The following is a 13,622-nucleotide window of genomic DNA, read 5'->3' as shown; positions in this document are numbered from 1 at the left end:
GATAATATTATTTTAACTTTCATATAATATCAAAAAGTTAATGAGCAATGTCTGTATACCTAGAGATATGGGGAACACAATTAATGGAAAATGACTATAAACTGATCATTTGTCTTAAATCATGAAGGAAAGCAGTGAATGTTCAGTGATAATTTCCATGCCATTACTATTTACACTTCAATACTTTTTTTTAAAAAAAGTTGATAATCTTAAGCAATCATTACTTTTTCATCAAACAAAATATGTACTGTATATGTGTACCAGAACTGCGTTCATCTTAACAATTTAGATAAATTGTTTGGTCTCATCTGCCCTTTTGGGATTACAGTAACTGGACAACCATGAATGCTTAAGATTCTGTGTATTATATTTGTTGTAATATCATTCTCTTTCAATCCCCATTGACCACTCTCAGGTTTGCTAACTGCATAATGTACACAGAAATTCAAGTAATCTTCTTGTAACTGGCAGCATGAGGCTCTTATGCACTCACTTGGATGTAAGTAAACTTTTCACTAAGTCATCTGGAATTGGTGGAATGTTAGAAAAGTTTAAAGGCAAAGAGAATTGTGTATTACGAAGTAAAACTGAATTAACTAGGATGGACTTTTTTTATAGGGAAAAAACATTCCAGGTTCTCTAACATGAATACGGAAGAGACTGCAGTATCGATCTCAACTGTTCATTAAATGCATGTTGGCAAACCTGAAAAAAAAAGTTCTGTCTGCCTTAAGGATAATATTAATTTAAATTTAATTTTAATGAGGCAAGTCCTGAAAGCAGCGACATCATTTTTTCAGGTTTGCACGGAAGCTTGTAACAGATGGCTGCTTTAATGCATAAAAGAGAGATGTTATGTTCATGTGAAATCCAATGGACAATTTCCAATAATTTTCACACTGTGCACAGCCCTAATAGTTATCCTTTCCAAGCTGTTATCCAATGGGTTTTTAATACCAATATATTTTAACATCGCTTAGTTTCAACAGATGGGCAAGAAATCTACACCTCTGAAATCTCTTTTGATTGCTCACTACCAAGATACTTGAACTGTGGTTGCTTCAAAATCACTGGATGCGAATTTGTCTATGTAAATAACAACCTGAGAGTCTCAAAAAAATAAAATAAAAGTGGAATCTTTAGTACCATAGCAATTAAGGAGCTTAGCCAATGAATTTTGATTCTTTAATTGATTATTTGAATCTATTTGGTGGTGCTAACAAATCCAGGAGAAAATCTCTGCAAAATTAGCTTGAAAGGTCTAATGGAGAAATTGTCCATTTTCCCCCACCCAAACTTTATACACATGATCAAATAGAGCATGTTAAGCTCAGACTGCAGTCCTATAGAAACTGTGTTTCCCTGAAAATAAGACCCAGTCTTATTTATTTTTTTGTCTCCAAAAGAGGCACCAGGTCTTAATTTTGGGGGTTGTCTTTTCCACTCACCTCGTGGCGGTGGCATTGACAGCACCACCCAGCTGGCCCATTTCTTCTGCAGCTGAAGGAGCAGCTTCATTCTGCAGCTGAGAATGAAGCTCTGGCCTGCATTTTGCAGTCAGAGGCCTTTCCGGAAGGCCTCTGCAGCCAAGGACCGAGCTATGGATTGAATCCATAGCTCGGTTCTCGGCTGCAGAGGTCTTCCGGAAAAGTCTCTGACTGCAAAATGCAGGCCAGGAACACTGCAGAAGTGGACCAGAGAGCAGAGGGAGGTGTCAATTTATGGGAGGCCTGGTAAGCAGGGGTGGGGCACGTAGGGCAGTGCCACCCCCCCACCCACCCTAGCTTGATTTTTAGGTGTGTGCCTCACCCCCAAACTTATTTTGGGGGGTAGGACTTATATTAGGCCCAGCCCCCAAAAATCAAGCTAGGGCTTATTTTCGGGGTAGGTCTTACTTTCAGGAAAACAAGGTATCTGAGAGAAAGTCTCATTCCAGGTGTAATGAGGCTTATTTTCAGGCAACTACTGGGCTGCACTACTGAACTATAACAGGGTGGTGCAGTAAACAGGGTGCTGCAGCTAACTAAAAAAGCATGTTTTATATTAGCAGTAAAATTAATATAATCCGGGTGATTTTTTTTTAAAAGTATGGAGATGAACATTTTTATGAAATACTGCAGCCTTGGTGGGGAAACTGCTTTGCAATTTCTTTGCACAGTAAACCTAGAAGATCAGAACAATCCCACAAAAATGTGCACAGTGCACATTTTACAATTTGAGCCAAGGGGAAAAAAAAACATTTATTCCCATGAGAAAAATGAAAACTGGGTTTTTTGTTTTTTTTAAAGAACAGTATGCAATCTTCCTCCGTAAAATTGACCTCATGATGTGCCGAGCAAGATTTGTATTCCGGGTGGTTTTCAGAGGCTAGAAAGAGAAATGTGCATGGAGACTTTTACCGGTAACAAATTGAGTAACCATCGCCATTAAAAAAAGGTGCACCTGAAATGCAAAAACTTAGAAGGCTAGCATTCTACTGTTCAGAGGAAAACAAGCCACCAATACCCCCAGACCCAGGCAGGCAGCAGGAGCCCAGCAAGCAAGGGATGAGTCCTTCTAAAGAAAGCAAGAAGGAAAAAAGCCTCTTTAAAAGGGACAGAATATATCTGGTATTCCTCATAACTGGTGGATCTCCAATATTCAGAAACTGGATTTGTCTCTTCAAATCATTTAGGTATTTATTCTTTCATTGTACACTCTGAGTGCAATATAGAATTTTGCAACTTGGAGAAGACTACCCCACTGGGTTCTTCCAAAATCAATGTATTCTTTAGGCAACAAAAATTGCACGCACAAAGTTTAAGAGAGAGAGGCAATGATTTATTGATCAGCACGGGGCATAATTTGCCTTCATTGCTCTGTTGTGTTTGTGGAGAGATGCTACTGGAAAGACGGCTAAAAATGTACTAGCTCGTAAGAAAAACAAACTGAAATGTTAGGGTGCACCACAACGTAGCAAAGATTTTCTGCAGTGTTTTGCATAACGTATAGCCAAGAAACAATCTATGGCTGAAGAAGTGTCTCTAGCAAAGAGAAGCCAGCAACAACATTTACTAAGGAAGAATACGTATACGTTTCAGTATAAAACTAGGCCATGGCATCCGATTTATCAACAGTGAAAAAAAAATTAACACATCTTTAAAACCAAAAATTTCCTCTCAGAAAAGTGAATCAAGTTGATCAGTATTCTACAATGACTCACATATGACATATGGCCAAACAAGTGAAGAGTGCTTCAAGGTCTTTCTCCAGGGCCTACGTGAGGCTTCATATTCAATACTTGTCAGTACAGATGCCAAATATCACCCTTCTTATAAAATGCCCAATTTGCTCAGGATGTATTGTTTCATGTTATAAAGGCCTCCTTGGGGAAATCTTCCACAGACAAACACATTTGTCAATTAGAACTCAGACTACAATTTAGAATTGTGACCCCTTACTCTGGGAAATGCTCAAAGCTATTAGAGGCACACTCCAGCCATAAACATTAGCAAATGTGAAAGCTAGAGAGCTTCCTAGAATGTCATTAGAAACATATTTCTGTCATTATCGTGCTTCCCCCCCCACCCTAATTCCCCTAAGTTTTTAAGAAGAGACTGGACAGCCATTTGTCTGAAATGGTATAGGGTTTCCTGCCTGAGCAGGGAGTTGGACTAGATGACCTCCAAAGTCCCTTCCAACTTCTTCTTCTTCTTCTTCTTCTTCTTCTTCTTCTTCTTCTTCTTCTTCTTCTTCTTCTTCTTCTTCTTCTTCTTCTTCTTCTTATTATTATTATTATTATTATTATTATTATTATTATTATTATTATTATTATTATTATTATTATTATTATTATGCACAACAGCAACCAGGGCTACCAGGATTGCCATCGCTAAATGATGTGGTCACATAACTCATTCTTATGATCTCATTGCTTAGCAACAGAAATTCCGGTTCCAATTGTGGTCATAAGTCAAGGACTACCTTTATCATTGGCCATTGGAGAAGGATTGGGGGAAGAGTGATATCCGTGATCTGAATATCTGTTGAAGAACAAATGTTGAAGAACAAATCCCACTTCTGAAAGCTGGATTTGCACAGGGAGGAAATCTTAAACTTGCAGGCTCAGAAAGCCGAGGAGATAATTTATTCTGCATGAGAACTGTGTCCAAATTATCATATTTTTTTCTGATGCTATTTGCATTTTTAAAAAGACAATATTAACAGCAAAACAGCCTTTAATGCAAACCTGAGATTTTTACAGTGTCTGGCCACATCTGGCGCTTTGACTGTCCCTGTCCGGCCAACATGGATTGCTTTTATTTCGAACACAACTTTAAAAAAAAATTTACATATGTGCATGTGTGCATGCCTATGTACCGTCTCAGTTTCTCATGTGTCCCCTTGGGAAAATTAAGTGCCCACCTCTGTTGTAATGTAATCCCAAGTGGAGTCTGTAGACAGCTCTTCTCTCTCATTACTAATTCCTTCATAATTTACCTGAACCAGGTAAATTATGATAGGATGATCCTGAAATGCAGTTTAAAAATCAACAGTGAATTTCTATTCATATCTTCTTGGGAGCCAATCTTTTTCATTCGAATGGCTTAGTAAAAATTGTGGGGGGGTGGGAATCAAAGGTGTCAAAGGAGCCAAAGTTATTATCTCAAGGAAACTGATAATAGAAATGTATTATATTGAAAATATGTTCCAGTACTATGTTGAACACAACTAAGCTCAAGGAAATGCCCTTTTCCTTAAATCAACTTTTCTATTTTTCTTTTCCCCCCTATTTTTATGGGACATAAAACATTCAATACCTTAAATCAACATGTTTTATTTCTCTCATCGTAAAGAAAAAAAATATTATTTCATTTGGTCAAAGAATAGAAAATGTTCATAAAATGCATCCAGGAAGCTGTTAAGCCTGGTAATGAAATGGATCTAGTGACTTTACATAAATGGAAAAAAAATCAAAATCAAAACCTGCACACTATATGAAATAGCTTAGCCATGAATTCCCCTTAGTAGTTTTTCCCATCAAAAAAGTTTTAAAAGCCCATATTTTAATTTATTTAAGTAGCACTATCCAAGTAAAGAAAACTTCTATTTTAAGAAAGGTGATGGAGAATATATATATATATATACATAATATATATGCTGTCCCTTTTAAAAGGGGTGAATATGGGATCTGAAGCACAAACTGGTTAAAGCACATGCTGACAAGTCAGTACCTGCCAAAAATCCTGAGAAGAGGGGTAAAGGTTAGGAAGAAAAGGAAGAAAATGAGCAAAGGTTTGTTACAACAATAGGAAAAATAAACCAACAAAAAAAATATCATGTACATCATAACGGCAGGAACCACAGAATAAAAAGAATAGCAAGTTAACATTTCAGGAAGAAAGAATGGGTGAACTCCTTAGAAGCAACAAATAAAGGGGAGGAAATCAGTGACACTTCAAGTGGCCTGCAACAATATCAAGAACAGAAGGAATATACATATATACAGTATATATAATAGACTAGTTCACTACTTTCAGTTTATGCCAGCAAAATACGAAGCCTTCAAGTTTCAGCAGAGCCAAGAAGAAACCAACAGTTCATATATTTTTCTATCTGGTTGTCCTCTTCCGGTGTCCTCTTCCAGCTTTGAGAGAACACACGTGAAGCATTGAGGTAGGAAGGGGACAACCACCTAACCAACCAGATCAGCCGGATCATCCCTGTCATAATGGGGGGGGGGGGAAGATGTGGCAGCCTGATTGCCCTCTACCATCATCTCCAGTTTGCAGATATAAAACAACTTTTATAAGAAAAAGGCAATGTTACCAATCACTCCTCTAGTTACCAAAGTCACCAATCACCTCTCTTCTTCTCCAGCTTGGTGTCTTCCACATGTTGGATAATAGACATCCATGTTATCAAGGTAATGGAAGCTATACCCTAAAACAGGGGCCTTCAAACTTGGCTCCTTTATGACTTGTGGACTTCAAGTTGCAGAATTCTGGGAGTTGGTGCATGTGTCATAAAAGGGCCAGGTTTGAAGACCCTTGCCCTAAAACACCTCAGGAACTAAGGCTGCAGAAGCAGATGGTTCTTTGGAACCTATTTTCCTTGACAATAACCTCAGTGTGGAACTGCAAATTAACCCAATTAACCATTGCACTTAAAATTAATGGCTGACTTCATGGTTAACCTGAGATTCCAATATATCTTTGACAGCTGGCCCAGTTATCTGGAGAACAAATTTACTAAAATATATGCTAACATCTCATCTTCTGGGTGTTGTAAAAGGCACAGACATGGTTATACAAATAATTACTTCTCTTGATAAGGTACACCAAAGCAGAGTACCATCTGTCAAAATCTTTTCAAACAATTGGAGATTTTGAAGGAAACGCAGCATTTTATATAAACATGCACACAACACTGATAATTAAAGCTGTGCACATATTGCTAATTTAGGTTTTTCCCTCTCCTGCAATGCATACCAAGAGGAGCTGTTCTGTTAAGATAAGGAAAGAAAAGCAATTTGAAAGTAATATGAATGAGATAAATCAGCAAAAGAATATAGGGAATCCACTGAAAAACCTACTTTTTTTTCAGCACAACTAAATCTAAGTTCCTGGCCCTCTGAATTTCCTGAATTTCCTGTCCTCCCAAACAGAGCTCTTATGAAGAGATATCTAAATTGTCTTTTCAAACATATCCAAAATTGCTTGACAATTCCAGTTCAAATTAACTACAGTTAAGACATTCATTCATCTATGATGAAAGAATAAACTGGGCGTCAAGACAAGTCCTTCGTAGGATACAAGCAGGGTCCAAAGGACCCTGACACAAGGGTCCATAAAACAAATAAACGTCTAAAAATCTAACGCAGTATTTTAGAAAAAAAGGCAAGCCATTGTACTTATTTATAAAATATGTGCTTATTACACATTAGAAAAATGTGAACAAGGCTGCATATGGCCAAATATCATAAGTCTTATTTTGGAGCATTTTGGAGAAAAGAGTTTCAAAGAGCAGCATACACATTTTAAAAACTGACAATACTTTGATCGCACACTTTGAATTATATAGTTAGTCCTCAACTTGTAACCGTTTCTTTGGAGACTATTCGATGATACAACAGCACTGAAGAAAAGTGACTTACAATCAGTCCTCACACTTACAACTGTTGCAGCATCCCCACGAGATCAAAATTTGGGCACTTGGCAACTGGCATGTATTTCTGATAGTTGCAACATGTGATCACCATCTGCAACCTTCCCAGCTGGCTTCTGAAAAGCAAAGCCAATGGGAAGCTTGATTTACTTAATGACCATGTGACTCATTTAATAACTGCAGTGATTCACTTAAGAATCATAGCAAGAAGGTCATAAAATTTGGTGTGACTCGCTTAGTACCAGAAATTCTGGTCACAATTGGGCATAGGTCAAGGACTACCTGTGCTTGGGTTGAAACTAAACATTAAGAAAACCAAGATCATGGCATCTGGCCCTCTCAATTCCTGGCAAATAGATGGGGAAGAAATGGAGGTAGTGACAGATTTTATTTTCCTGGGCTCCAAGATCACTGCAGATGGGGACTGTAGCCAAGAAATTAAAAGACGCTTGCTCCTGGGGAGGAAAGCAATGGCAAATCTAGACAGCACACTAAAAAGCAGAGACATCACCCTGTCAACAAAAGTGCGTATAGTCAAGGCTATGGTCTTCCCAGTTGCAATGTATGGCAGTGAAAGTTGGACCATAAGAAAGGCTGAGCGCAAAAGAATTGAGGCCTTTGAACTGTGGTGCTGGAGAAGACTCCTGCGAGTCCCTTGGACTGCAAGGTGATCAAACCGGTCAGTCCTAGAGGAGATCAACCCTGACTGCTCTTTAGAAAGCCAGATCCTGAAGCTAAAACTCAAATACTTTGGCCACCTAATGAGAAGGAAGGACTCACTGGAGAAGAGCCTAATGCTGGGAAAGATTGAGGGCAAGAGAAGAAGGGGACGACAGAGAATGAGGTGGCTGGATGGAGTCACTGAAGCAGTAGGCGTGAGCTTAAATGGACTCCAGAAGATGGTAGAGGACAGGAAGGCCTGGAGGAACATTGTCCATAGGGTCGCGATGGGTCGGACACGACTTCGCAACTAACAACAACAACCTGTGCTTCCTTCTCGACAAAAGGAAGTTGATAGTTCAGAGAATGGTATCAAATATTAAATGCCACAGTGTTTCTTAATCACACTCCAGAATATAACCAAGAAGTGTGTTCATCAGCTTGTTCCATCAGTCAGTCTGATAAATAGTTGGCAGCAGGGGCTTAAACTGAATGCATTTGAAGCTGTCACCAATGACAACTTAAATTATTCCTTCTGCCCATCCAGATGCGCTGATAAAAATGCAGAACATCACCCCACATCTGCAGGGAGCAAAATGAGATGGAGGAAAAACAACGTGGCTGCATGTTAGAATTCTTTCTACTATCCCAGGGCAGGTGGTGTGAATGCTATCCTATCTCTGGAAAAAACAGGGAAGTCGGCCTTACAGGAAGAACAGAAAGATTAGCAAAAGTTCAAACACTTAAAACTGCACCAGCAACACTGCAGTTTATTGCAATGACAGATTAGCCAGTAAAAGGTAAAAAGAAAGCGAAGTCAAAAGAAACAGTAAAAATTAAAAATAATAACAAAAAGAAAAAAGAAAAATAACAGAAGCACTGACTTTTATTTGGGTGCATTACCCAAAGAGTTAAGAACCTAGGAAGATGGTGGAGCAGTGGGCTAATGCCTCCTTAAGTAACACCAGCTGCCTTCAATTAGTGCAGGTTCGAGTCCCACCAGGCTCAAGGTTGACTCAGCCTTCCATCCTTCTGAGGTAGGTAAAATGAGGACCCAGATTGTTGGGGGCAATTAAGCTGACTTTGTAATAATGCTGCTTGGGGGGGGGGGAAAGCCCTAATAAGCAGGCATATACATAGAATGAAGGCTACTGCTAAGCACATTGATTTGTGCTTAGATTGTAAGCCGCCCTGAGTCTTCGGAGAAGGGCGGGATATAAATGGGATTAAAAAAAAAAGATGAAGAAGAGAAAAAACTATTAAGATGAAAGATGACCTTTTCTGAACCTGTAAGTTTAGCTTTCTGATTTGACCCACGTATATATAAAAGAGGACTACAGTGAATTTAGGATATTGATACCCAATGCGGATACAGTGGATATGGTAGCCAAGGGCACACCTTCCTATTTCCATTTTCAAGAGAAAAATGAGGGCCATTTTACATATTCCATTCCTCTGAGACAGGGAAAAAAATAAATTCCTGAAAATTCGTATATGTGAACTTATAATGAAGAGGAAAGTGGAGTACCAATTTTGCTGCAATGACACAGCACAAATAGCAGAAAAGCAAGCCATTTTTTTTTTACTTTGAAACATGATGTTGCCTCTAGTGCTTCGCAAGAGACAGTAGAAAAGCTCCTTAGAATTTAGATGTAGTTGCATTCAAAAGAATAGTGTCTGCTTGAAAAATGACAGGCCTTTACTTATATTATACGTAGAATAGGGGGGGGAAAAGACGTATTTCCCTCTCTCCATCCCCCTCCTCATCCCACCATTGTTAGAAATACAATTAAGATGCATCCAAGGATTTAGAAATCTCACCTTTCCATCGTAGCGTTTCACCACAAATTGATCCAGACCTAAATCTGGGAATAAAACCAAACAGGTTTATTAGCATATTTTGAAAATGACATTTTGGCAGTTTCTTTAAAGAAAATGCATCACTTAAGCGTTAACCATCAAATCAAACATGGAAAACACAGGAAAGTAATCTTACTGGATAGTAGTGGGTTAATTTTTTTTTAATCTAGTAACATCTTTTACAGGTTTGTATAATAAACCTTTGTCTTTAATTACTCCTCCTCCTAACAATACTTTTTAAACTTTTATATATTGTATTTTATTGTATTGCCCTGTACACCGCCCTGAGTCCTTCGGGAGAAGGGCAGTATAAAAATTAAATTAAATAAATAAATAAATACCACTATCATCTTTTACCTGCAGCTAGGTATGTTTTTTTTCTCTGATTCACTACGTTACCTCAATTGCACTCCTGTCCTCTCCCAGCTACTATAACCATTAATCATGTAGCTGGAAACAGCACTGTTGGATGGAATTAATGTTTCAGAAAGTCTGGCCTGTACAGAAAAAAACGGTGTCCTTCCTTTTACATAGTAAACACTAGTTGTCATTAAGAGATTACAAAATGCTTTGCTCAATGGAAGTATGGAGCAGGGTTTTTCAAACTTGGCTCCTTGAAGATGTGTGGACTTCAACTCCCAGAATTCCACAGTCAGCATGGCTGATTGTGGTATTCTGGGAGTTGAAGTCCACACATCTTCAAGCGGCCACAGTTGAGAAACACTGAAGTAGAGCAGGGGTGTCAAGCTTGCAACGTCACTTTTTTGCCATTGCCGGCAATGGGATGGGCGCAGTTTTGCTATGATGCATCTGGCTCGCGGGCCGACAGTTTGACACCCCTGAAGTAGAGGAAACACTTTTTTAAGTTTAGTTCTTTAAGTAGAATATATACTTCTTGAAGTTTTCTTCACTTCTTGAAGTTTTGCTTGGGAATAAGATTTTGGGAAATGGGTTAGATTTTTCCCATAGAAAGAAATCATGTGTTTTACAACCAATAAATTCTCTTTAAAGAAAAACTATAAGCATAATCTACATATAATACCTTGAATTAAAGATAATTTCTTAGTTTAAATATATATACATGCCAGTCATTCCTTCACAGCTCTGTGAAGGGATGGCTGGCATATAGGAAATGTTTACTGTTATGCATCTTATATGTAATAGTAAACATTTCACTAATTATCATTAAAAGAATAAAACCAAGACAACTTGATAGACAATATAAAAAAAATAAAACAGTAATATCAGCAACCCTAGGACAATATTTTTTGAGCCTCCTTCTATATTTTTCTAAGGAAAGCCATGCTTTTTATCTAGTGGTAATTGATGCCAATCATTTAAAAGCAATATCCATAACAGTGAACTAATATATGAATAGATACTTTCTCATTGGCACAAGAACTTGGTATGTTTAGCCTACGGAAGAAAAGATCACCAAGATAGAAGCCTTCAAATTTCTTGAAGGGCTATCGCAGAAAGAGGGTACAGTTGTATTCTCCATAATTCCCAAAAATAAGATAAGGGGCACCATGTGGAAACTTTTCAGAGGGGGATGCAAAACCCAAAATAAGGTGGAATTTCCTGATTGCGAGAACAACTAAAAAGTAGAACGGTCTGCTGCTCCATTCTCAAAGACAGAGGTCCCCAACCCCTGGTCTGTGAACCGGCACCAGTCCACAGCATGCCAGAAACCGGTCCGTGCAAACAAGTAAAGCCCCATGCATGGGATGCAGGCAGCGCATGAAACCACACCCACTCTGGTCTGTGGAAAAACCTCTTTCCACGGAACCAGTCCCTGGTGCCCAAAAGATTGGGGGCCGTTGTTCAAAGACTTTCAAATAGAATAGCTATTTGGTCTGGGATCATATATGGATTCCCTTCATAGGGGATGATCTAAAACCTCTCCATGGTCCCTTTCCAAAACAATGATTTTACAAATAATGCTAAGTTGATAAAGAAAATCAACAATACTGTTACAGGATTTAATAAATGAAACACTTCGTTGCAATCATTAGCCAGCACAACAGGAATTAGTAGTCCAAAATATGCAAATTGATCTACTTTGTGATGAATGATCATGGAAGGATCATTTTGACATGTGTTTGCCACATTTCTGTAGACTAAAAATCACAATAAATTCAACTATTCATACAACTGGGACAATTATTAATTTATGCAGTAAACAGGAAAAAAAAACAATTTTGGAAAGGTGGGTGGGAATGGATGCTCAAAATGCAATACTGGACTATATAATATGATACTGTGCTGCATTGCACCATAGTTTAGTCTGAGCTTCAATGAAGACCTTTGTCCTGCAGTGGATTGATTCATACTGATGTATATCTCTATCATAGCTCAGGGGTCCCCAATCCCCGATCCGTGGACCACTACTGAGCCGCAGCATGCCAGTAACCAGTCCACACAAACAAGAAAAGCCCCATCTGTGGGATGCAGACAGCACACAAAACCACGCTTCCTCTGGTCCTCAGAAAAACCTCTCTCCATGGAACCAGTCCTTGGTGCCCAAAAAGTTGGGGACCTCTGTTATAGCTGTCTACCACAAGACCATTTGCAGATAATGGGAATGACAGTCTAACAAATACGGCAGATACTAAGCTGGAGAAAGCTGTTATAAAGCTTCATGCTCACGAAAAGTCATGTACCTTAATAAAAAAACTAACTAATGTGCCAATTACGCACATCATTTTTATAACATGTTGACTAGATCTTAACTGCAATAAAAACGTTTAAATGGCTGTTTCAGTCCATTACTAAAGATTATCTCAGTAATTGTTTAAAACCATGTGCTGGAGAACATTAAAAATGAGGTGGGAGAAGCTGAAAAATGGTCCCTGGCATAAAATAGCACAACTAAAGGAAATCAATCTAAGTGCATCAATTAGCTTTTCCAACGAAGGAAATAACCAAGATTACTGGTATGCCTAGCAGCTTCTATTTTCCATCACAATATCTAAGGCAACTTACTTTCTGGTTGCTTTTCATTTGGTGTTATAGATCGCACAAAATCTTGTGGGGTCATGAATACTTCCGACTCTCCATGCTCATTGATGATTTTCAATGTGGCAAAGTATCGAAAGATTTTATCTGGAGTAGAGTAAGCTCGGATCCTGTTTTCATATTCCATCACCTAAAAAGAATAATACTGGAAGTGAAAAGTTTCTAAATTCCAACAGCTTAGCCATTTTTTGACATAAATATATAATTCTATCTAATGGCCCAAACTGAGGATCTATTTATCTATCAGTATTTTGAATCTACCCTCTAGACAGAGTGCAAGAGACACAAAAGCCAAATTAGGTTTCAGTCCTGAAATAGTGGAACATTCTGAAAAAATAAAAACAAATTAAGCATAAAAACAACAGAGCAGACAGCAAACCAGCACCATAATGAAGAAATAATTGGGAGAATGCAGTTAAAATTGGCACTGAAATAAAAATGACAATCAGTCCTACTTTGCGAGTGAAGCTTTTCCAATAATACCATCACAGTTTAATTCCTCTGCCTCATTCCGATCAAACAAAATGTATTCGCAGTCCAAGATCAAACACAATAAAAGACCAGCGTATGATACAATAACCATAAAAGGAAAAAAAATGCAAGAAAATCCTAAAGCAAATGTTTATGAGCGTGGAAGAGGGACCAGATAGTTTCTAACCCCTATAGTTGGGGATACAGATGAATATCTGCAACCTTCAAGTTGCAGCATATCAAGGGCAAGAAACTAGGAGCCAGGACAGAGTTCAAAAGGACTATGAGCTTATTTCCTGCTAAGAATCTGATCGAGTAACAGTCAAAGCAAATTGGCGCTAAATAAGAGTCAACAGAATTCACAGGGAGTTGGAGTTGGGTCTGTAGTGGAAGCGTAGCAACTCCAAAATGGTGACCCAGTTGACTCTGCACTTGTGCTCAGCCTGGTCATCTCCGATACAGCGTGA

At 38.4% G+C, this 13,622-nt stretch overlaps 1 protein-coding gene across 1 annotated transcript in view; it reads right to left on the bottom strand.

Annotated features, from left to right (window-relative positions):
• The window catches only part of MICU1 (mitochondrial calcium uptake 1), a 175,706-nt gene that overhangs the window by 95,232 nt on the left and 66,852 nt on the right, over window positions 1–13,622 (bottom strand). Inside the window, exons 4-5 of the mRNA XM_083364802.1 lie at window positions 12,652–12,814; window positions 9,628–9,671 (exon numbers count right to left, since the gene is read on the bottom strand). Of these exons, the coding sequence (XP_083220928.1) occupies window positions 9,628–9,671; window positions 12,652–12,814 (207 nt within the window). The remainder of the gene's footprint in view (window positions 1–9,627; window positions 9,672–12,651; window positions 12,815–13,622) is intronic.

The sequence above is a fragment of the Vipera ursinii genome (assembly GCF_947247035.1).
Source record: "Vipera ursinii genome assembly, chromosome: 5".
NCBI classification, from domain to species: Eukaryota; Metazoa; Chordata; class Lepidosauria; order Squamata; family Viperidae; genus Vipera; species Vipera ursinii.
Note: the sequence above shows the minus strand (reverse complement) of the source record. Positions and strands in the feature narration are given on the sequence as shown.